A 23,069-nucleotide genomic window follows, 5' to 3' on the forward strand; every position below is an offset into this window, starting at 1 on the left:
TGTGCCTGGTCTCTGCCATCGTCGTCTTTCTGGATGGGAAAGCTCAGAGGTGGCACTGGCACCAGGGGTGTGTGATGGGGGTTTGGGGAACAGCTCGGTGCAGGCTGCGGGAGCCACCCCCGCTCACACTGATGTGAGGCTGGAAAAAATGGGAATGAGGAGCTTTGGCCAAGGTCAGGCAGGGCTTGGCAGTGTTTTTTTGCCTACTGAGCTCTGCACCCGCTGCACCTGCTACATCCATTGCTCTCACTGCATCTGCTGCACCTGCTGCACCCACTGCATTCATTGTGCTCACTGCACCCACTTCATTCACTGCACTCATTGCACCCACTGCACCCGCTGCACACTGGGATGGTAGCAGAAGTTCCCCAAAAGCCCAATGCTATCCACGCCGGTGCTGCCTGCTGAGCTGTGCCGGCCTCATCCTGCAGCAAACCAGCGCTTAAAGAAGAATTAAGGATCCACAATGGTCCCCGGGGAGCCGAGCGCACATTGCTGCGGGGAGCGCGGCGTCCTCCCCGCCCGGCCATGGAATGCCGGCTCCAGCTGCGCTCAGCCCCGTTTACCTCCCCGGCCCTTGCTAAACCCAACGCTTTGAAGGCATCTGCAAAGGGCTTGTTTGCTTCGTGCCAAAACCAACAGGCGCCGAAGGCTGCCCCTCATTAGCAGTCCAGGTGCGTGCCTGGGGAAGCGTCAGGCAGATTAAAATTATTTGAATATCATAATATTAGAAACTTCAGTTTGGCCTCAAAACATTCGTCTTCCAAGCCCTACCAGGGCTTTGGTGCATTAAACATTGATGGAGCTGCCGGCAGATCAAAGTTTGGGGTTTAGCACTGGAAGTGCTTCAGCGGGAGCACTCCCTGCCTCCCGCCTGCACCGCAGCCCCCCGGCATGAGAAGGACCACAGCGCCGTCCCTGCCCCACTCCCACGCAGCTGTGGGGCTGGTGGTGCGTAGCCTGTGCCACGGTCTGTGCCGCGGGGCTGGTGGCACACAGCCCATGCCGTGGGGCTGGCCGTTGCTCTACCCGCGCCATGCAGCGGGTGGTTTGCTGTTCTCCGTGGCAGAAGCGACACGTGTCGGCAAAGCAGAGCCTGGGATTAAAAATAAAACCCCACCGGTGACGGTTGCGTGGGCCCTGTTTGCAGCCGGGGCTGGCCGGGCTGCGAGGAATTGGTGCCGCGCACAGCGTCGGCGCGGAGAGGCAAAGCCATCTGGGCTTTCATGGAGACGGGGAGGGGGTTATTAAACAAAGAGCTGGTTTTTTTTATTTTTAACACACACGAGAGCAGTCCGGCAGCCGGCGCAGAGCCGCTCGGTGCTGGTGCCAACACCATCTGCCTGCTGCAGGGCTGGCTGCCCTCTGGCCCTCTGGGGGTGCAGTACCCCGAGCCAGGGGCTGGAGAGTGGGCGTCAGACCCTCGCCATAGGGAACAAGGGCTCCCCCTCTATGCCGTGCCCAGCGGCCAGGGCTGCCCAGGGCCCAGGTTTCCCTGGTTGGGTGATGATGAGCCCAGACGCAACTGGGGCTATTTAGGGATGGGGAAGGGCAGGTGGGGGTGGTCCTTGAGGCTGGGGGCTGTGTGTGGCTGGGGTGGGTGTCCTGGAGGGTGCAGGATGGGGGTGGGCACCAAGGACCGTTTCCGCAGCCCTCGGTGGCTTCCCCAGCCCGGTATTCGGTGGGGGAGGAGATCCCCCTCCCCCAGCCTTCATCTCTCAGCATTCGGAGGCGCCGCACTCGGAGAATTACGGCGAAGGGGAGCGGGGGGGTGGCAGGGAGGAGCCCCCCCCCCTTTCCCAGCCCGCAGGATTGGCGGGAGCCGCGCTCGGAGCGTTCGGGCGGGGGGGCGGGGGCGGCCGCCGGCCCCGGGATTGGCGGGCGCCGCGCTCGGGGCGTTCCGGCGCGGCGCGGCCGTGCCCGCAGCGCGGAGCTGTCCGCGGTGCTGACCGCCGCCGGCCATGGGCTCGCCGCCGCCCGCCCTGCTCCTGCCGCTCCTCGCCGCGCTGCTCCGCGCACCGGCACACGGTAAGCACCGGCCCCGCGCGGACCCCCCCCCCTCCTCCCCCGGCACCGGTCACCGCCCCCCCATCCCGATCACCCCCCCTCCCCCCCATACAGCCGGTACCGGTGGCCCCAGCCCCGCTGCGTCGCCGCCAAACTTTGCCAACTTGAGCTCGTCCCCGGTGCGGCGGGGGCGCTCCCGTCGCTTCCCCACGGTGAAGCGAGAATCCTCTCCCTTTATCCGCGCCCCCCCCCCCAACCCCGGTGGCGCGGGGAACGGGAACCGCCGGGGGCGCGCAGAGCGGTTTGCAGCCGGGCTGGTGCAACGCCGCCCCCGGCGGGCTCCGGCGACAGCCCCTCTGTCGGTATGACCGGCGGGGGAGGGGGGGGTTCCGCGGCTCCGGGGGCTGGGCAGGCACGGCACCGCCCGGCGGGATCCGCTCCCCCGACCGCCGAGCCCTTGGAGCCACAGCCCGGCCAGCTACGCCCGGCTGGAAAACGGCCCCTCCATGCAATCCCTGTTGTGGGGCTTGGGGGACATTGGGGTCCAGGGCCCTTTCCCACCCCCAGCCTCGCTTGGGGGGACCCCTCCGGCTCCAGGGAGGGCGTAGGGGGGATGCAGAGATGGTGGGTGTTGGTCCTTCCCAAGGAGAGCAGCCAACACCCACTCGGCTCGTTGGCTCTGCCACCCATGGGGCATGGGCAGCCCCGCAGCCTCGACGTCTTGCGGCTCCGCTGCCCCAAAAAACAGGATTAGGGACCCGCTGAGGCTCGGGGTCCTCCAGTCCACTGCAGCCATGCTGATGGTGGGCGATGTGCACAGGGAGAAGAGCAGGTGGGGGTCCAGCCCTGCCAGCCCTGGTGGGATGCCGGCAGCGGGACATGGGCTGCCCACACGGCTCAGGCGAGCTGCAGGCAGCAGCCGTGCAGGGAGTTACATAAACTCCCCATCTGGCAGCCGAGCTCAGCCGGAGAAGGGCACCGTGGCCCTGTGCCCGCTGCTATTCCTGATTCGTTCTGCCACCCAAGGCTGCTGCCACAGCCCTGTTGCTTGGGAGAGGATGTATGGGGGACCCTCTGCAGGGCAGCAAGTGGGGCAAGGCCATGGCACCCCCATCTCCTGCCCTGCTGGGAGGGCAGCGAGGCTGCAGGGGGGTCCATGTCCCTGGTTCTGTGCTGGGAGCAGGGCCTTGGGCAGAGCAGGCTTCCCCCGAGGGAGGCTGGTGCTTACTGTGTCAGTTTAATGATTTCTAATGAGCAATTACCTCTAGTCAGTCCCCTAATTTCTGAATATCAATAAAGTTAATTAAACTCTGCATGTGCATTTCCCAGTGTTAGAGGTAGGGATGCCCTGGAAGGTGCTGAGCCTCTTCCTAGGGCTGGGAGACGTAGGGTACCATCCACCCTGTGCCCTCCCAGATGCTGGGAGCTGCCCATCCCCTGTCAGGTAGGGCTCCCAGCCCAGCACCCCAATATCCACACAGCACTGCCACACTCTGTGTCACCATGGCCTTGATTTGGCATCAATGGGCTAGTGCATAGTTGGCATGTGCCATCGGTCTGGGAGACATGGGGACAGGAGTCTCAGACCCCTTACCTAGGCTGGGGGGACTGGTGATGCCCCTTGGGTGGTGGTAATGCAGGGCCTGATCCTGTCTCTCTCTGTCACCCTGTGCGGTGACCTGCAGGCCTGTCCCTGCCGTGGGGCAGCTCCATCCCTGGTGCCCACAGGGGTTTGCCCCACCAGAAAGTGGGGTCTAAGATCCACGGTGCTGGTGCAGCTGGGGGGTATGGTGCTGGACATGGCTCCATCCACCCTAACCCCCATGTCCCCTCTACCCGGCTCTCCAAAGCCACAGCAGGCCTGGCTTTTTTTGGGGGGTCATCTTCACCACATCTGGTGAGCTCCTTGTAATTTGGGGTACTGGCAGCCTGGGGTAGGGGGAAGCAGTGTGGGTCGTGGTGGGGGGCACGGGGCCTGGCCGTGCCCCCATGAGCTGCGCCATGCCATCCAGCATCAGCTGGATGCATGGAGCCCACGGGGACAATGCGTCTAGGGGACAGGACGTCCCTGGGGATGCAGGTGCTGGTTGGGTTCTTGGTGCAAGAAGAGGGCCAGGGAAGGAAACAAGTGTCTGCTATGGTAATTAACGGCGTGTGTGCTGGTCCCCTGTGCGCCTCGGAGGAGTTCATCACCGCCACGCTGCTGTGCCGCCAGGCCAGGATTATCTGGTTAATGCTCTTAAGCTGGAGGGCGGAAGGCTGGGCTGCCCCGCGGGATGTGAGGCTTAGGTTGGGCCAGCTGCCTCCGTCACTCCACTGGGAGCCGGGCAGGGCTGCCCACTTCGGGCAGAGCTGGAGCAGCAGGATTGCAGGGGAACAGGGTGCAAAGGAGCCTGGGCAAGGGCATGGCAAGGGCACCCCTGGGCCCAGTGTGGAGCAGTGGCGGGACCCCACTGTGCAGCCGGTGGAACCCCCAGACCGGCACAGGGCTCGCCAGGGCCGCGTCTCCCAGCACGCAGCCCTATAACCAGGGTGGGGGTCAGGGCTGACCTCAGGCTGCTGAGCCCCCTGCCAGCGCAGGCAGGCCCCAGGGGAGGCAGATGAAGTTGTGTCTCCGGCGGCTCCGGCAGGAGAGGATAATTTCGCCTCCAATCAATTCTTTAAATGCGCACAATTGAAAGATTGCCTTTGAAAGCTGCCTATAACCAGGGAGGTAATGGATTCCCTCCAGTCGCAGGCAGCAGCGCGGTAGCGGCACCATCCCTTCCTCCGGCAGCATCCCTTCCTCCACCTGCCAGGGAGGCAGGCCCAGCCGGGCACCAGCACCTCTCCCACCATGGGCATCCTCAGGCAAGTGAAGGGGCTGCCTGGACCCATCGGAAGTACCCAGGGATGTCTCCATTCGCCTGGCTCCCCGCTGGTTTGCGCTGTGCTGAGACCTGGCACTGCTCATCGCATCTTCTGAGATGTCAGAGAGTCCAGTTGGCCGAGGTCGGGGATGCGCTCAGTCCCCAGCCTGCAGGAGAAGCAGCAGGAGCCGGCCGGCACGCTCACCGTGCCAGCGGGGGTTATTACATATATAATTTAAATGCAGTAACGAGCTGTGCTGAAGGGATCAAATATTAATCAGGCGCAAGAGCGCCGCTGTGACCCTGCGAAAATGGAGAGAGGTGCTTGAAATGCCAGATCAGCCTGTGCTGGGCAATGCATGGGGGCGATGCCCGGGCAGGGCAGGCTCTGGTGGTCCCCGGGTGCAGTGGGTCCCTGGCGGGTGGCAGCAGAGGGGGGTTGTGGCTGTAGCATTGGCCCTCGGCAGCTTCTAGAGCTGGAGGGGTTATCCTGCATGAGGAGTGGTGGCAGGGCAGGGCGCGAGGTTTGCTGGCAAGAGGATGCTCCCACTGAATTTCCAGCGAAGTGAAAGTGGGTGCTGGGGGCAGCCGAGATGCCGGCTCCAGCAGGAGCAGGTGGCGATGCTCTGTGCTTCCCGCCTGCTGGGAGGGAATGGTGGCTGCGGAGAAGACGACATGGCTGAGCGGCCCAACACGGGGTCCGCCAAGCCGCTCTCGCTCGCCTTCCGCAACCGGATTTCAATTACTGTTGCTGGCAGCAGGCAGAGGGAAGGGGAGCTGGGAGGGCAGTGAGGCTCCACTCTCCCTGCCTGCATCCTGCCCCCTGCCATGTGGGCAACCCCAGCAGCCAGGGGTGCCCTGCGGGCTGGGTGCCTCCTCTGCTACCCTGGGTACACCAGGGCGGTGACCGATAGTGGGTCCTAGGGGAGCCTGGAGCTGGCACAGAGCCCTGGGGGGGCTGGCACCCATGCCATGAGCACCCCAGGGTGGCACACAATGGGTGCTGCCCAGTGGTGTGGGCTCTGTCACAGAGGATGCTGATTTAGGGCTGAGGGGGCTGATTCAGGCTCTGCCAGTGTGGGGAGGGGGGACGTGGCACCGCTCAGGTCCGAAATAGCAGCAGACGTGCAATTTATCACCGCTGCCGCTCAGGGAAATTGCCGTACAAACGCATTCGCTCCGCGGGGAGAGCGGGGGAAGCGGGATTACACAGGCCGTAGGCGGCGAGGAGGGGACAGGGGCACCCACCGCTTGGGGAGGGAGGAAGGCCCCGGGGATGGGCACCCCGGTGCCCTCCAGGCTCGGCCCTCACCCCTACCCGGTGTCGGTGACGCCGGGGGCTCGGCATTTGGTATGTCAGGCGACGCTTGGCCGCCGCCACCGTGATGCTCCAGGGAACCAGTTGCGGCGACATGTGACATGTGTCAGCGGGTAAATGACTGTTCAATTCAAGGAGAATCGCAAAACATACAAGGTCAAACGCTTCCCCGCCAGCGCCGCCATGAATATTAAAGCCGGGCTCCGCTGGCAGCCACGCTTGCCCGTGGTGGGTCCCCTCCAGCTGCTCTGGCAGCCCCGGCTTGGCCATGGCATTCCTCCGGGGTGGAGGTGGCCACGGGGCGGCAGGACATGGGTGCCAGTCTGGGTGCTGGTTAGTGCCAATGAGGTGCCCAGCTACCACTCCTGGCACTGGTGGCGTGTGCTGGCGGCTGGTGGGTTGGCTGCGTGGCGGTGGTGTTGGCTGGGGAGCAGGGAGCTGGCGGTACAGCCCTGCCTGCACCCCCCACCCCTTCCTGTGCCTGCCTGCACCCCCCACCCCTTCTTGCCCCTGCCTGCACCCCCTCACTGTTCACAGGCACCTGCCTGCACTCCCCCGCCCACTCGCTGCCTGCACCCACTCACCCCTGCCTGTGTGAGTACATCATCCACCCACCCACCCACCCACACCTGCATCCCGACGCTGCCGGTACTCTCATGCTGCCCACCTGCTGCCGGCACCCACCCTCATTCCCTGCCTGCTCCTGCCCACAGGGCCTTCCCACGCCGAGGCAGGGGACAGAGATGAGGATCCAGCATCAGCCGGGCATGTTCCTGCTCCTGTGCCCGCCAGGGGTGGTTGCGGGGGGCTGGGGGCCGTGGGTTGGGGAGCGTGGCGCCGGCTGCCTGACAGCTCATTCATCACGGCTGCCGGCCTTGGCCGCAGGGCCAAAGCCAGATTGGATTTTAAATTGGAAAATAAAGCTGGAGTCCTGTGAGCCCCGACCCCTGCCCTCATCTGCCCAGGCTTCCAGCCCCCTCCTACAGATGGGGAAACTGAGGCACAGAGTGCCATGGGGCCATGATGTTCCTGGCGCAGATAAGGGCCCCATCCTGTCCCCTCCACTGAGCCAGGCACTGCGTTATTGCTTCCGTGGCGGGTGGCATCGATCGGTGCTCCCCAGGCGGCCGCGTGCCGCCTTATTTATTTATTTGTGACAGCAGGTGGCATTGATTCTCACCCGGGGGGGCGGCTGCCCGCCGCAGCCGGATTAGTTTTCAGCGGCTCCCCCGCTCCCGGCTGCTGTTAATAGACTCCCATCCTGCAAAGCTGATGGGAAGGATTAGGACCCTGGTCCGGCTGCGGCTGTGTGCCAGGCGTGTTGAGGGACCCCGATGGGCACCGGGCTGGTGGGGACTTGAATGGTCCCTTTGCAACGGTCTGCGGCCACCCTGAGCGCTGGCGAGTCCTTGCTGGGTGCCAGGGTCCGGAGAGGTGGGTGCTGGGTAGTAGGGTCCCATGTCACCAGCTGCTGGTCACCTTGGGGACGCAGGAGGGATGCAGCTGTGGCACAGTCACTGGAGATAAGCTGCTTAGAGACATCTGCGGAGGTGAAGGCTCTAATCCTGTGCTGCTTGAGGGGCATGGGTGGCAACATCTGGGCACCTGCTGCCTTCCCATGGTGCCCTGAGCATCCTGCATCCCCAAGGGTCAAGAGCACCCCCAGCATCTCTGGGTGCCAGGAGCACCCTGCAGTACCCAGAGCACTGGGAAGACCCCAGCCCAGTGCCAGGTGCCTGGGCACTGCCCAGCCCAGGGTGCCACAGCACCTGCATGACACCCACTGTAGGAGCTTTGCCGTGGGGGTTCAGCTTCACCCGGCATCCCCAATGGGGACCACCGTGCTCCCAGCACCCTGGGCAGCTGAGACCATGGGCAGAGGGGTGCAAGGGACTAGGGTGGGCACCTCTGCCCCCGCTGTCGCTGCGCGGGGTGGCCATGGTGGCTCGCAAGCGGCGCAGGGCCCGGCCTCGAGCGCTAATCTGCTATTAAAGCCTAAAAGAGATTTTGGCGCCCTTCAGTATAAACTCATTAACTTTTATGTTCTAATAAATGGATCCTATTAAAAATAATTCTGGCCTTGCTGGGGGGCGAGTGAACCTTCCGGAGCTGGTGCGGTTGGGCACTCGCCTCCCCGCCGTGCCCAGGGAATTGTCACCATCCCGGGGTGGTGGAGATGCAGGGTGGGTAGCGGGGTGTTGAGGGTGCCTGGCAGCACCCAGCAGCCCCCCCTGCACCGCTCGCCCAAGTTAATGTCTCTTAATAGTCCCTTAAAAGTAGCAGTCGCGGAGTAATTAATCTTCGCGGGGCCCTGCCCTGCTACGGATCGCTATAATTACCCGGTAATTGGCAGTATCGTGTCATCAGCGCCTGTGCACGGCGGTGAGATGTGCCCAAGTGCTACCACGGCCTCGCACCCCGCACCCAGCCACGGAGGGATGCCGGGTGCCACTGTGGCATGGCAGGGCTGGGGAGCCTCACCCCCCCAGGAGAGGGGACCATGCAGCGCCGATGCGGCAAGGAGAGGAGCTGGGTGGCTCATTAGGGCTGATTAAATTTTTTTTTTTGGTCTAAAGGCTGCAAATGGGGATTTGCTCAGGGACTAATATGTGGGAGCACCAGGGAGCCGTGGCAGTGGGGTCCCCGTGGCTGCAGGTGGGAGGTGGGGAATGTCGGAGGGGAGGGGGTCCCTGGCAGATTGACGGTGCCAGCAGGAGGATGGAGAGAAGTTGAGCTCTCGCAGACTCCTTGTACTGGTGGCCTGGAGCTGGGTGTCAACATTCAGGTTCTGGTGGCATCTCCGGTGCAGCCAGTCACGGCAGCCATGGCCATCACCTCCATGCCTGCACTGTGGGGATGTGGGGTTCCAGGAGACTCTCAGCACAGGATGGCCACCTCCACGGAGAGGGACAAGCTGTGACCAGGGACATCCCACCCAGGGCTGTCCCCAGCACAGCTGGGCCACGGGAGGGGTGGGCACCCCTTAACGTGGCACAAGCTGCAGCTGCACATTATTTAGCCAGGGCTTAATTGCCAGGGCTGCCCCAGCAAAGGGTCCCATGCGTGCGGTCGATGCGCTCGTTTGCCATCCCAGTTTTGGTGCAGTATTGCTGGGGGGGGGAGCGTTAGTCCTCGGCATGGCCCTGGCCATGGTGAAGTGTTGACTGATGGTGAAGCATTGGTCTCAGGTGCCGCATTGGGCACAGCATCGGTCCATGGTGAAGCTTCGGTCCCCGATGCATCACCAGTCCCCAGTGCCACACCAGCCCAGGACACAGCATGGGTCCATGGGTGCCCAGCACCCCATGCTCTCTCCTCTTCCCAGGCTTCAACGGCGTGGCAAGGAAAGCTGGGGAGAGCGCTGAGGCCGAGGGGGAGCCGACGGCGCTGCCCACACCGGCGGAGCGGGAGGCCGAGGCGCGCTTCGTGAGCACGGCGCCCACGCTGAAGCTCCTCAACCACCACCCGCTGCTGGAGGACCTGCTGCACGAAGCCTTCCTGAAGAAGGACTACTTGGGCCAGGCGCCATTCCTGCCCGCTGGCCCCGGCCCCCTTCTGCCCGCCAGTGCCCTCCAACCGGCCCCTGGCCCCCCGGCGCCCGAGCCCCCACCGCGCACCCCAGCCCTGCCCAGAGCCGCCTTCCCCACCGACCCACTGACCACGCCAGCAGGGCGCCCGGGGCCATGGGGGGAAGCGTGGGGGGCCGTGCCAGGTGCCGATCCGTCGTGGTCCCCCGCCGGGGTGCCGGAGTCGAGCCCAGCGTCCCCCAGCCAGGCACCTGCCACCCCCGGCATGTCCCTGGGACCCCGTGCCGGGGTTGCTGCGGTGCCTGGGGATGAGGAGGGGACCACCACCACCTCCACTATCACCACCACCACCATCACCACGCTGCAGGGGCCAGGTGAGTGCCGGAGAGGGAGCCAGGGGGGGTGCTGGGGCGAAACGGGGCTGAGTCGGGGTCTCCTCTGTCACCAGTCCCCTGCAACCGGACGCTGGCGGGCCCCGAGGGCTGGCTGGTGTCCCCGGAGCCGGTCACTGTCCCCTATGATGGAAGCCTGGACTGCACCTACACCATCTCCGTCTACCCTGGCTACGGCGTGGAGCTCAAGGTGAGCTGGGGCTGCAGGTGGGACTCGGTGCCATGTGCCCACAGGCAAGCGTGGTCCGTCTTCTGCTCCGTGCCGCGGCCAGGAGAGCCTGCTCAGGGCATCGCCCACCCTCGGGCCCCAGGGCGGGGATGCAGGGCTGGTGGGTGCCCTGTGCCCACCAGCTGCCGCGGATGAGAACCAAGAGGGAAGAAGCGATGCAGGATTTAATTACCAAAGCACCGATGGAGAAGGCGTAAGCAACGCCGACGGGCGCGATGGCGTAGTGCAGAGCCAGGAAAACTCGGCGCCCATCCGCCGGGAGCAGAGGCTGGCAGGAGCTCCTACGGTGCTGAGACCACGTGCCGCTCCTGCCAGCGGCATGTGGCCGCATGTTCCCACCTCCACCCGGCCACCGCCTGAGCCGCTGCGCGGCAGCACCATGGCGTGCCGAAAGCCGGTGGCGAGCAGGAGGCAGCAGCTCCACGGTGAAACCTCCGCTCCTCCTCCTCACGCAGCACTGCTTAATTAACATCATTAACAACAAATTACTCCAGAGGGCTGGAGCGCACGCCTGGCTGGCGGCGGGGGCTGGCGGCGTGGGCCCGGCTGTGCCACGGCACTCCGGCGGAGCCGTTAGCTGGGCCCTGTCGTTCTTCACACCATGGGATGATTTATGGAGCTGCTAACGGGGTTGGAAAGCCGCTGCCCTGGCCAGCCTAGCTCCAGCACGCTATCGACCGTGGACAAGCTGCCCGAGGACCGGCTCGTAGCCACATGCCAGGGCAATGCCAGGGCAGTGACGCCCAGCCGTCCCCCGCAGGTACAGAACATCAGCCTGGTGGAGGGGGAGACGCTGACGGTGGAGAGCGCGGGAGGCCTGGAGCCCACCCTCCTGGCCAATGAGTCCTTCCTGCTGCGGGGTCAGGTCATCCGCAGCCCTGCCAACATCCTCACCCTCCGCTTCCAGAGCTCCCGGCCCCCCAGCCCCGGCTCCTACCGCTTCCGCTACCAAGGTACGGGGCAGTGCCCACCACTGGCACGGATCCCCCAGTACACTTCTGGGATCTCCTGCCAGCACCCGGAGCGTGGCAATACATGGTGCGGTTTATCTGTGCCACTAGCGGGTTAAGCGGGCACGGACCGGGTGAAGAACATTAATGGAGAGTTAATTGGCGTAAGCAATTATGGGCGAATTTAGCATCATAGGAATGGTGCCACCCAGCCCTGCAGCACCCAGGCGCTCCTGGGGGGGTTGGGAGGTGGGTGCTGGGTGAAGGGTGGGCTGGGGTCCCAGGGGGTCTATGTCCCCCCTTCCAACGCCACCACCTGCTCCCAGCCTACCTGCTGAGCTGCCCCTTCCCGGCACGGCCGGCTTTCGGGGAGGTCTCAGTCAGCAGCTTGCACCCTGGCGGTGACGCCCGCTTCCGCTGCGCTGCCGGCTACCAGCTGCAAGGTGCCCGCCGGCTCTCCTGCCGCAATGCCACCCGTCCCTTCTGGAGCGCCCGCGAGCCCCTCTGCCTCGGTAAGTGCCGGCACTGGGGGGATGTGGCACAGCTGGCATGGCACAGCCATCCACTGACAGTCCCTCTCGTGCAGCGGCATGCGGTGGGGTGGTCCGGAACGCCACGGTGGGACGCATCGTCTCGCCCGGCTTCCCGGGGAACTACAGCAACAACCTGACGTGTCACTGGCTGCTGGAGGCGCCCGCTGGCCACCGCCTGCACCTCCACTTTGAGAAGGTCTCGTTGGCCGAGGATGATGACAGGTTTGACCCCGGGGCAGGGGGGATATGGAGGGGTGGGGGCACCCTTGGGTAGCCCTGTATCAGACATGGCCATGCCCACAGATGGGTGCTGTTGGCCGTATTCAAGGATGGCTGTCATTGGCCATATTCAAGGATGGCTGTCATTGGCCATGCCCATGGATAGGTGCTATTGGCAATATCCAAGGATAGATGTTGTCCAGGCCCAAAGGTGGGCATTGTTGGCCATGTCTGAGGATGGTGCCATTGGCCACAGTCATTGGCCATAGGTGCTGTTGGCCATGTTCAAGGAAGATACCGTTGGCCAGGCCCAAGGATGGGTGCCATTCATCATGTCCAAGGGTGGGTGCTGTTGGCCACACTTGGGGACTGCTGTCCATGTCCAAGGATGCTGTTGGCCATGGCCGGCACAGCACCCTGCCCTGCCGTGCCTCAACAGGCTCATCATCCGTAACGGCAACAACGTGGAGGCACCGCCGGTGTACGATTCCTACGAGGTGGAGTACCTGCCCATCGAGGGGCTGCTCAGCACCGGGCGCCACTTCTTTGTGGAGCTCACCACTGACAGCAGTGGGGCCGCTGCGGGCATGGCGCTGCGCTACGAGGGTACGGGGCCAGGGCATGGGGGGGCATGCGGGCATCCCTGCACCTGCCTGACCCCCGCAGACCTTCGCCCCTGTGCCCGCAGCCTTCGAGCAGGGACATTGCTATGAGCCCTTCGTCAAGTACGGGAACTTCACGGCCAGCGACCCCCGGTACCCCGTTGGCACCACAGTGGAGTTCAGCTGTGACCCCGGCTACACACTGGAGCAGGGCTCCACCATCATTGAGTGCGTCGACCCCAGCGACCCACAGTGGAACGAGACGGAGCCGGCGTGTCGTGGTGGGCACCATAAATGGGAGCCCGGGGGGGCTCGAGAAGGGGGTTCAGTGGTGCTGGAGTTGAGGGTGCCATGGGTGCTGGAGCTGGGGGTTGCTGTGGATGCTGGAGCTGGGGATGGGCCACAATGGATGCTGGAGTCACCATGCCATGGTGCATGCTGGAGCTTAGGGACACAGTAGGAGATGGCAGGTGCTGGAGCTGGGATGCTGACAGAGGTGCTGGAGCTGAGGGTTGCTGGAGGTGCTGGAGCCAGGGTGGGCCACAATGGATACTGGAGCCACTGTGCTATGGCGGGTGCTGGAGCTAGAGTGCTTAAGTGGATGCTGGAGCAGGGGGGCTGCAGAGGGTGCTGGACACTGGGTGGTGGGTGCTGATGGGTGCCATGGTGGATGCCCCTGTGGCGGTGCTGAGCCCGGCGTGCACCCGCAGCAGTGTGCAGCGGGGAGCTGACGGACGCGGCCGGCGTGGTGCTGTCGCCCAACTGGCCGGAGGCGTACGGCAAGGGCCAGGACTGCATCTGGGGGCTTCATGTGGAGGAGGACAAGCGCGTCATGCTGGACATCCGCGTGTGAGTGTGGGGGCAAGCGGGGACAGGGGAACGAGGGGGTCCACACAGCTCCCGTCCTCACGGCCCCACCACCCCAGGCTGCGGCTGGGCACGGGGGATGTGCTGACCTTCTATGATGGGGACGACCTGACGGCACGCATCCTGGGCCAGTACACGGGCACCCGCGGCCGCTTCAAGCTCTACGCCTCCACCGCCGATGTCACCATTCAGTTCCAGTCCGACCCTGGTGCCGGTGCCTTTGCCTATCGGCAGGGCTTCGTCATCCACTTCTCTGGTGAGCCTCATGATGGGATGGCATCCCCAGTGTCCCCAGTGTCCCCACCACCCCGCTCACCCCACTGTCCCCACAGAGGTCCCCCGTAACGACACTTGCCCTGAGCTGCCGGACATCGCCAATGGCTGGAAGACGTCCTCGCAGCCGGAGCTGCTCCATGGCACTGTGGTCACCTACCATTGCTACCCCGGCTTCCAGCTGGCCGGCACCGACCTCCTGATGTGCCACTGGGACCTGACATGGAGCGCTGACCTGCCCTCCTGCGAGCGGGGTGAGCGGCACCCACCAGCATCCCCCTTACCCCACAGCGCGTCTCCGGTGGCCACTGTCACCGCCAGTCCCTCCCACCTGCAGTGACCTCCTGCCGGGACCCCGGGGACGCCGAGCACAGCCGCAGGGTGGTCTCCAGCCCTAAATTCCCAGTGGGAGCCACAGTGCAGTACGTCTGCGACAAGGGCTACGTCCTGGCGGGCGCCGGGACCCTCACCTGCCATGACCGCGTCGCGGGGGGACCCAAGTGGAGCGACCGTCTCCCCAAGTGCATCCGTGAGTCGGGTACCCCCTCCCTGGGCACGATGCCCAAGCCAGTGGCAGGCACTTATGCCACCGTGCCCCTGTCCCACAGCGGAGACGTACGAGCCTTGCCACAACCCCGGCGTGCCGGCAGGTGGGCGGCAGAGCCCCGAGCGGCGGCTGTACCCCGCGGGAGCCACCTTACACTTTTCCTGCGCTGCTGGCCGGGCACTGCTGGGTGAGGGCAGCCTGCACTGCCTGCCCGGGCACCCCTCACGCTGGAGCGGCTCGCCTCCCATCTGCAAGGCGGGTGAGAGGACCCCCCTTCACCCTGCCAGCACCGCTTGGCACTCCACTTCTCACTGCTGATGCTGGCTTCTCTCTTCCTTCCCCCTCCTCCAGCCTCCTACGATGAGTTTTACAGCAACCGCAACCTGGACGGTAAGGGGGAGGGTTTGCCAGGGTTGCTGGGGTCCGGACAGGCACCCTGGGGTGCAGCCGATGCGGGGTCGTCCCCTCGGTGAGTCCCCACTCTCCCGGACAGCCGTGGCCAAGGCTGTGCCCTCAGGAACGGCACTGGAGGGCACCAACGTTGCCATCGCCGTCTTCCTGCCCGTGCTGGTGGTGGCCCTGCTCATCGGGGGCATTTATCTCTACTTCTCCAAGTGAGTGGCCGGGTGGGGGTGGCCCCTGTCCTGCCATGGGGTCCCCCCAGCCCCGCAGCCACCCCAGCTGCCCTCTCCCCGTAGGCTCCAGGGGAAGCCAGCCCTGCAGCTGCCCCTTGCCGGCTCCCACCCCTACGATCACATCACCGTGGAGTCGGCTTTTGACAACCCCACCTACGAAACAGGAGTAAGTACTGGCCCCCGCGCCCCCCTGGGGGCAGCTGGGCACCACGGGGATCCTGGGCCATGTGTGCCAGGGTCTGTGAGTGTGGTGGGACAGGTGTGGGATGGGGCCACGTGCTCCAGGGACCATGTATGGGATAGGACATCCATCCAGGGACCACACATGGGATGAGGCATCCATTCAAGGCCCATACATGAATGAGACATCCATCCAGGGAGCATTCATGGGATGGACGTTCATCCAGGGATCACACATGGGATGGAACACTGAGGATCACACATCAGCTGCGACCTCCATCCCAGGGACCATGTATTAGACAGAACATCCACCCAGGGCCTACATCCCTACGGGATGAGACTTCCATCTAGGGACAACTCATCAGCTGGGACAACCATTCAGAGACCACACATGGGATAGGACATTCATCCAAGGACCATGCTTGGGAGAGGACATCCATCCAGGGACCACATACGGGATGGAACATCCATCCAGGGATCATGCATGGGCCATCTGTGGTCTAGGATGTCCCACCAGGACCCTACGGGGTGGCAGATGCCCCATCCCTGTCCTGGGCACCCCACGGCACTGCCGAGTGTCCAACCCCTCGCAGTCTGTTTTCTTTGCAGGAGACGAGGGAATATGAGGTGTCCATCTAGGCACGGGCAGCGTGGAGCTGGGCGCCGCAGCCACCCCTCCCGGGCACCCCTGCGCCCACCGGCCCCCAGCACGGGCCGGGCACACCTCTCCCAAGGAGACTCAAGCCAAGCGCTCGGTGACTGACCTAGGCGCCAGCCACCCCCCTGTCACCCCCAACCCACCCGGACCCCCGTGGGGTGGGGTCTGCCCAAGCCCCTCTGCAACCTGACCCCCTACCCTGGGCTCACGGGGTGCTGAGCCAGCTTGGGCCCCATCCTGCCCCCCAGTCCCCATGAGGGAGGAGGGACCTGGGCAGGGGGAGTGGGGCTGCGAGGACCCCCCAAGTAAGGACAGGGCTCCCCGCAGCTGCAGCGGGGAGGGGGCTGCAGGACACCCTTCAAAGCCCCGGAAGGGGGGGCAAAGGGCTTAGGTGGCCATGGGGGTGACCCCCCCCAGCCCTCGCCCACCCCCTGCACCCCTGTGTCCCCCCCCGTGCCCCGAGCATGCTGCATCACCCCCCGCCCCCTGCTTGCTTCGCGCCTCCCCTCCCCACCCCGGGGCGTCCCCTCCGCCACCGCCGCGTCCGTCGTCCCCCCCCGGCCCCGCCACGTCCCGGCACCCCAGCGGGGCCGGCTCCGGGCCGCCAGCCCGGGCTGACGGGGTGGGCAGGGGGGGCACCGGGCATGACTGTGCCCCCCCGCCGCGTCCCGCCCGAGTTGGTGGCCTCGGCCCCGTCCCCAGCCGTCCCCCCCCTTTCCCCCTCCCATCTTTTGGTTGTTTCATTAATAAAAAATGGTGTTTTAGAAGAAGCGGTGGCGTCTTCCTCAGCCGGGCCGGGGGTGCAACATCCGCCACCCGCAGGGCGGCCCTTGAGCCCCCCCGCAGCTCTGCCGCGCCCCGCTGTATCCCCCTGCGCCCCCAGACAGCGCCCCCGTAGCAAGCGCCCCCCCACTGCCCCCTCCCGCCACGCGCTGCAGGAGGGCAGTGCCCCTTTAAGGGGCGTGACCTCCTCCGGCATGACGTCACGGGAAGGGGTCCGCCCCCTCCGCGCCGGCACGCCGCGCACCGCGCGCCCCCTGCCGGCGGGCGGGCTCCGCCGCCCCGCCCTGCGTCGTGACGTTACCGACGGCCGCGCTCCACCCCCCCACCCCCGCCCCCTTCCCGGAACGTGACGGCGGCCACGGGCCTACGCCCCGCCCTCCTTCGCCCCGCCTCTCCCGCGCCTGCGCGGAGCCTTGGCGCGCCTGCGCGGGAAAGGGGCGGAGCGAGACGTGCGCGCGGGGGGCGGTGCCGGCGGCGCGCGCCTGCGCAACAGCGGCCCGCGCGTTTCCCACCCCCCCCCCCCCGCCCCCCCCGGCCCCATCCGCGCCAGGGCCGAGCGCGGGAGGCGGCGGGAGGAGGGGAGGGGCGGCGGCGCGCGGCCGCGCCTGCGCGCGGGGTGAGGGGGGGAGCGGGTTTGGGGGGGCGCCGGCGGCGGGGCGCGGTCTGCGCGTGCGCGGTGTGCGCGGCGGCGGCGGCGGGGCCCTGCGCGGCGGCGCCGCCTGTGTGTGGTGCGTGCGCGGTGCGTGTGCGGCGGCGGCGGGCGCGGGGCCGCGCCGCCCCTCCCTCCCCCCCCTTGCGCGGCATGGCAGCGGGCGCGGGGCCTCCCGCAGCCGCCCCCGGGCCCGGCTGGAGGAGGAGGACGACGGGCAAGCCGCAGCGGCCCGTGGGCTAGGCCCTGCCGCCCGCCGCCGCCGCCTCCCCCTCGACGCGGAGCCGCCGCCGCCGCTGCTGTTGAGGGGCTACCCCGCCCCCCGCTTCGCTCCCTCTCGCCGGGGGAGGCTCTCGGGGCCGCTCCCGGGCTGGATGAATGTGGGAGAAGATGGAGACCAAGACGATCGTCTACGACCTGGACACCTCCGGGGGGCTCATGGAGGTGAGGCCCGGGCCGCGGCGGGGGGAAGGCCCGATGGGGGGAGGCCGCGGGGCTGCAAAATGGCGGGGGACCCCCCTCAGGAGCCCCGTGGCCATACAAGGAAGTGCGGAGGGACGGAGGCGGCTGGCCCAATCCCCGGGAGAGGCCCTCCCGGACACGGGGCCGGCGGGCGGGGCGGGCCCGGCCGAGGCCCTGCCGTGCGTGTGTGTCCCCCCATGGCCGGCGGGCCCGGGGCCGCTCTCCCCCGGCAGGCAGCCAGGAGAAGGGGGGTCGGGGTCGGGGTCCGTCCCAGCCCCTCAGCGCCCGCTCTCTCTGTCCGCCTGCAGCAAATCCAAGCCCTCCTGGCTCCCCCCAAGAGCGAAGATGGGGAAAAGAAGAGCAGGAGGCCCGAGAAGGAGCCCAGGCGGAGTGGCAGGGCCACTAACCACGATAGCTGCGATAGCTGCAAGGAAGGAGGGGATCTGCTGTGCTGCGATCACTGCCCCGCCGCGTTCCACCTCCAGTGCTGGTAAGGCTCGGCGCTGTCTCCCACCGGATCCCGGCCCGGGCAGCACCTTCCCCGCCAGCGGCTCCCGCTTCCCGTTAGGTCCGTTCCTTGAGCGAGGCGGGGGGGAACACGGGCCAGGGGGAAGCAGGCAGGGACAAAAAGGAGGTGCGAACCCCACTCGCGTCCATCCCCCCAAGACTAATCCACTGAAACTCCGCTCGCTGCTGCTTTCTTGGGGAGGGGGGGAGTCCACCCTCCTCCTCCTTTCTTTTTGTGCTGGATGAGAGGAGGAGCGAGGCCGCTGGCTGCGCGGCCCGGCCGCCTTGGTGCTGCCCTTACCCGGCCTTCCACCCCCCCGCCCCGAGCAGGCGACTTCCCCTCCGCACCCCCCTCTGAGGGTGCGTTGCTTGGGGGTGGGGAGGCGGGGGTGGGCTCCGGGGGGTCCCGGCCGAGGTGGGGGAGGCGGCGGTGGCGTCTCCGCGCCAGGCCTGACGTTCCCAGCGCTTCCGTGCTGCTGCAGCTGCTGGGAATAATGGAGGTTGCTGTCTCTGTGTCTCCCTGCCTCACTGTTTACAATATGGCGACCTTCCTTTAAATTATATTTTTATTCTCAGCGCCATTTTGGCTGCATATATGACTTCCAAACCCTCGCAGCTCTTCCCCAGTATCTCAAATGTGAAAATTCCTTCCCCGTGGAAATCCAGGCCTCCAGACTTTAAAATTAGCCGAGTTTATTCCTTTCCCTCCTTTTTTTTCCTTCCTCCTCACTCTTTGGACCTGCTTTTCTCATTCGTGGGAGTGACTGCTGTGAACTGGGGGCAGTCGGATCCTCTTGCTGGGAGTCGCGTGGCTTTGTTGATGAAGGCAGATCTTTCTGCATGCAAATTTGGGTACCGTGTGGAAGCCGAGGTGCGTGTGGAGGCGGTGGCAAATAGTCAGTAGCGGCTGCAGCGGGGAAGGACTCTTGCTGCCTTCCCTCGCACCTTCCCAAGCTCTCGGCACAAAGCGACCCACCAAAGGCACCTGAACTTTTCCAACCCAAAGTTTTTTCCTTTCTGCACTGGGAGCCCAGACGCATCCAAGGCCGCTTTACCTGAATCTCCCCTTCAACTGTTGACACAGGCAGGCAGTTTGTGTTAAATTAGCACAGCCAGAGTGGATAATGGAGTGGAGGAGGGAGCAGGGCAAGTCAAACAGCTGGAGCTCAGGCGTACAGAGTATTCTTCCTTAGGGGAGATTTTTTAACCGCATTCCTTTCTCTCTTTCATGCTTTGGAGCTTTGTTTGCCACCCTGTTACAGCTGTCTCCTCTTTGCTGTTTTTTTTTCTGTTGTTTTTTTTTTGTTGTTTTTTTTTTCTTTCTTCTTCTTTTGCTTGGTGGTTATACTGCGTTTATATGCTAATTGCAGGTCTCTGAACACTTATTAAACTGATTGCTGATACCAGGAAAACTGACTGTGCGGGCACAGTTCTGTAGGGAGTGTCCCGTTAGCAGCGTGTAGCCAGACGAACCTGACAATGCTGTAGTGTGCAGCCATGACATCATCCCTGCTACCCTGAGGAAGTGCTACTGGTGGTAGTGCAGATCCTCTTTAATATTTACTTGGAGGACACTAATTTTTTTTTTTTTGTCCAGCTTTCTGGGTGAGCTTTAATTTAAGGAGTTTTTTTCTTCTATTGTGCGTAGTTCCTTAAAACTCGGGTGCTTGCTTTCAGATGCTGCCGAGCATGTCCTGAGCCATCTCTTAATGAGGCTGGAGCAATGGCTGACACGGAAACAGAAAGGGCGATTCTGATGGCGCGTTCTCCCTGTATTTGTCACCTTTCCTGGGAGGTCTCATAGACGATCACTTCAACAGTGGCCCAGGCCCTGCTGCGGGAGGTGGCACGGTCTGGAGTGGCGCAGCATGCCAGCTGTGCGCTGCTGGACAGGCTACACCTAAAGGCCTCCCGCTTGGGTCTGGTTCTGCCTCCCTGGTCATGGACCCCTGTCTGTTGCTCGGCCAAGGCCTCCAGTGAACCAGGTTGTCTCAGGGACGCTCAGGTTTTGTTTTCATGTTTTCTTCCCTTACCTCCTACATCTTGCTTAAAGTGAACTTCCGTTCTGGATATAAACTTAGGCATAAAGGCAGCACTTGCAACTTCCTTTCTGCCTCCTTTTTTTATTTAAAGAATAGCAGCTGTAACGCAGTGCTTGTTTTAAGTCATTTGAATAGCAGTTTAAATATACTGCTGGGGCACACTAGCTGAATTGTGTCGACAGCTTACCTGTTCTTTAAATATTTATTGTAAACTTTAGTACCAAGTTGTATTTATTATCAATATAGAAAAAAAAAAAGCGGCTCTTAGATTGGTCTAGGATTTGTAATCAGTCAATTGAAGCAGGACAGGAGAGGCCATATTATAAAAGAGAATGAACGATGAAGGTGAGATCAGCCCAAGTCACGCAGTAGGCTGGAGACAAATCCAGGAGTTAACCCAGCTCAGCAGCCCATAAACTAGTTTTGTTTCTTCCTGTGTAGAGAAAGCTCATCTGTATCGTGGTGTTTAAACCTGGCAAGTTGGCTTTGTTAGGTAAGTGTGCGGTTCTCAAACTTCAGCAGTTTGCCTTAACTTCAATTTAGTACCTAAACTCGCTGTCTTCTGCAGAAAACAGCAGATGCTCGACCAAAACCCCCAAAACTTTCCGAGTCTGATAGTATTACACATCTCTGATGGTAAATAACAAGTCTTGTTGATACGCTGTGGGACAACTGCGCTCCTGAATTAACGTAGGTGGAAGTGGCTTCCCAATTCGTCTGTCAGGGTGTCAGCTCTTCTCACAACTCTCTTTCAGAATCGCTAGTTCAGCGTAAAACTCCTACAGGTACTGAAAGAGTCCGTGGACTGGGAGGATCACCAGCCTGGCTGCAGATAAACTGGCTTGGTGGGAGGGATACAGGAAAGTGTAAAATCCCTTCAGATACTCAGTTTCGAAATACTTGGATTAATATCATAGTCAGGTGACTGGATTCAGGTTTGAATTTGCAGGGAGGTTTTTTCTGTCCTTAATTCTTGAAAACAGAACATAGAATTTCTAGCTTATAGGCTTAGTTTTGGTTATGCTGTTCGCCCGTAACCTGCTGCTTCGGGTAATGGTGCAACATGCGTTTCCATTCTGATACTCTGTCTTAACCCAGGCCCCTGGGAATGGTGTATGCTCCTTGAAAACCAGTTTTCCAGTAGTGCTTCTATTCTTCCCCGGTAATATCCTCTTTCTGGCTATGTGATTATTAGAATTCCCTGTATTTTTTTGAGCTCATGGTAAACTTGATTCACGTCGAAGTCAGTTTGCAAAGTGACTGATGTTGCAAATTCATTACAGCTTCGCTGAAGGATTAGAAAGATCCCTGGGAGAGGAAAAGTTTAGTTAACAAGCTGGGGGAGGGGAGTGACAACAGGAGGGAGAACTAACACAGAACGGTTTTGTGTTTGTTTTTTCTTCTTTTCTTTTTTTTTTTTTTGAAGTCTCACTGCCCGAGTTTCTGGTTGGAGGAGCCCAAAATCGCTAACCTCGCTGAATGCTGCTGTTCAGGTCCCTCTTATAAATGGCATGCTGCTGGCTGCGATGCGCTGCTGGCATGACAGAGTGACCCCAGTTGCCTAAAGCTGACCAGCTGCCCATTACAGTACACAGACGGTACCAGTTTTCTGGCACTGCCCAGCAAAAAAGGCTTCCCTTAGCTGCTGGATCACCCGGCAGCTGTGCTGGGAGAGGTAGGCTGCATCTGTACTGGGGCCTGCGAGCTCCAGCAAGCTTTTTGCAACTCTTGCCTCTTCGTGTTTATATTTGGAGCGTTTGGCTCCGTTTCCCCTCCGATTTGGCAGTCTTCAGCAAAGTCCTGTTGTCGAAGAACTGGAGTAACAGAGCTGCAAAGAGAAGGAGAGGAAGTTAAACTACCCTGAGTTTTGCATATTTTCTATGAGTCACGTAGGATAAGTTCGTTTCACAGAGTGGAAAAAAGTTGTGTTTGACTGGTGGAGCATCAATAACTCTTTCCCCACCTTTTTCAGGTCTCAAATGCCCTGCCTTGTCTTGGCATTAGGTCTGGCTTTGGTTTTTTTACCTAAACATCCATTCTGTGTGAGGGGAGGGAAACATTAGCCTGTCTATTGTGTTAGCTAATCCTTACCTTAGTGGATGTCTTTGGCTGCCTCGGGGGTTTCAGGTAAAACTTTGAATGGTTTGACTGCAAGGAGTAGCAGGATGTCAGAAAAGATGCTGGAGAGGCTACCTTCAGGCCTAAGTGAACTACAGAGGAGCAGAGTTTCAATACATAGAATTACGTGTCTTGGTGTGACTCTTACACACCAGCACTTCTGACAGCTTCAGAAATGCTTGTAGTTTAACTGCCGAAAGTTTTTATTTTGAGGCTTTCAGGTTACTTTTACATTAAACGACTGGCAAAAACCTACTTTAAAGTTCCTGTAATTGCATTTTGAAGATCAGTCAGCTGTTCTGTTGCAGACGTTAATTTAAATGAATCTATCCTAACTGATAGTTTGTTAGAACAATATACATTTTTTTTTTAAAGCAGCAGCTTTTATTTTTGTGTATCTTTGGTTCTGATATTTTAGTAGCATTGAGGCCAGTGTAGTTTGGATCCTGAACCAGAAGGAACCAATTGTGCTGGCTTGGTTTCTCCGTGCGGAGGGTCACTGCGCATGTGTCTGCGGATGTGGTAACATGATCGGTCTTGGCAGTTCTGTTCAGCAAAGTTGTACCAATGAGATCTTTCGCTCTCCTTATTTTGTCCTAAATCCCTCGATGCAAAGGCAGATAAGGTCAGCCTAAATCTAGGAACTTAAGCTAGGGGCACCAGAAGAGCATTCATAGTAAAAATTTGATGAACTAATCTGATTTTGGGACTTGCAAACCACG

General features: G+C 62.3%; 2 protein-coding genes across 5 annotated transcripts in view; both read left to right on the top strand.

Annotated features, from left to right (window-relative positions):
• Window positions 1-1,961: 1,961 nt before the first annotated feature.
• Window positions 1,962-15,754, top strand: SEZ6 (seizure related 6 homolog). The gene is made up of 17 exons (XM_086624462.1): window positions 1,962-2,028; window positions 9,500-10,075; window positions 10,150-10,283; window positions 11,083-11,275; window positions 11,599-11,784; window positions 11,859-12,027; window positions 12,464-12,630; window positions 12,713-12,907; window positions 13,337-13,475; window positions 13,553-13,749; window positions 13,826-14,020; window positions 14,104-14,295; window positions 14,375-14,572; window positions 14,665-14,703; window positions 14,807-14,927; window positions 15,012-15,114; window positions 15,722-15,754. The coding sequence occupies exons 1-17, from the start codon at window positions 1,962-1,964 to the stop codon at window positions 15,752-15,754; spliced, it is 2,904 nt and encodes a 967-aa protein (XP_086480588.1).
• A 1,783-nt stretch (window positions 15,755-17,537) lies between these two features.
• Window positions 17,538-23,069, top strand: part of PHF12 (PHD finger protein 12) — a 31,878-nt gene continuing 26,346 nt past the window's right edge. For all 4 annotated transcript variants that reach the window (XM_086624353.1, XM_086624354.1, XM_086624355.1 and 1 more), the window contains exons 1-2: window positions 17,538-17,662; window positions 17,989-18,170. In XM_086624353.1, the coding sequence (XP_086480479.1) occupies window positions 17,597-17,662; window positions 17,989-18,170 (248 nt within the window). In that variant the 5' untranslated portion in view covers window positions 17,538-17,596. The remainder of the gene's footprint in view (window positions 17,663-17,988; window positions 18,171-23,069) is intronic.

This window comes from Tauraco erythrolophus, chromosome 21 (assembly GCF_009769465.1).
Source record: "Tauraco erythrolophus isolate bTauEry1 chromosome 21, bTauEry1.pri, whole genome shotgun sequence".
In the NCBI taxonomy this organism is placed as follows: domain Eukaryota; kingdom Metazoa; phylum Chordata; class Aves; order Musophagiformes; family Musophagidae; genus Tauraco; species Tauraco erythrolophus.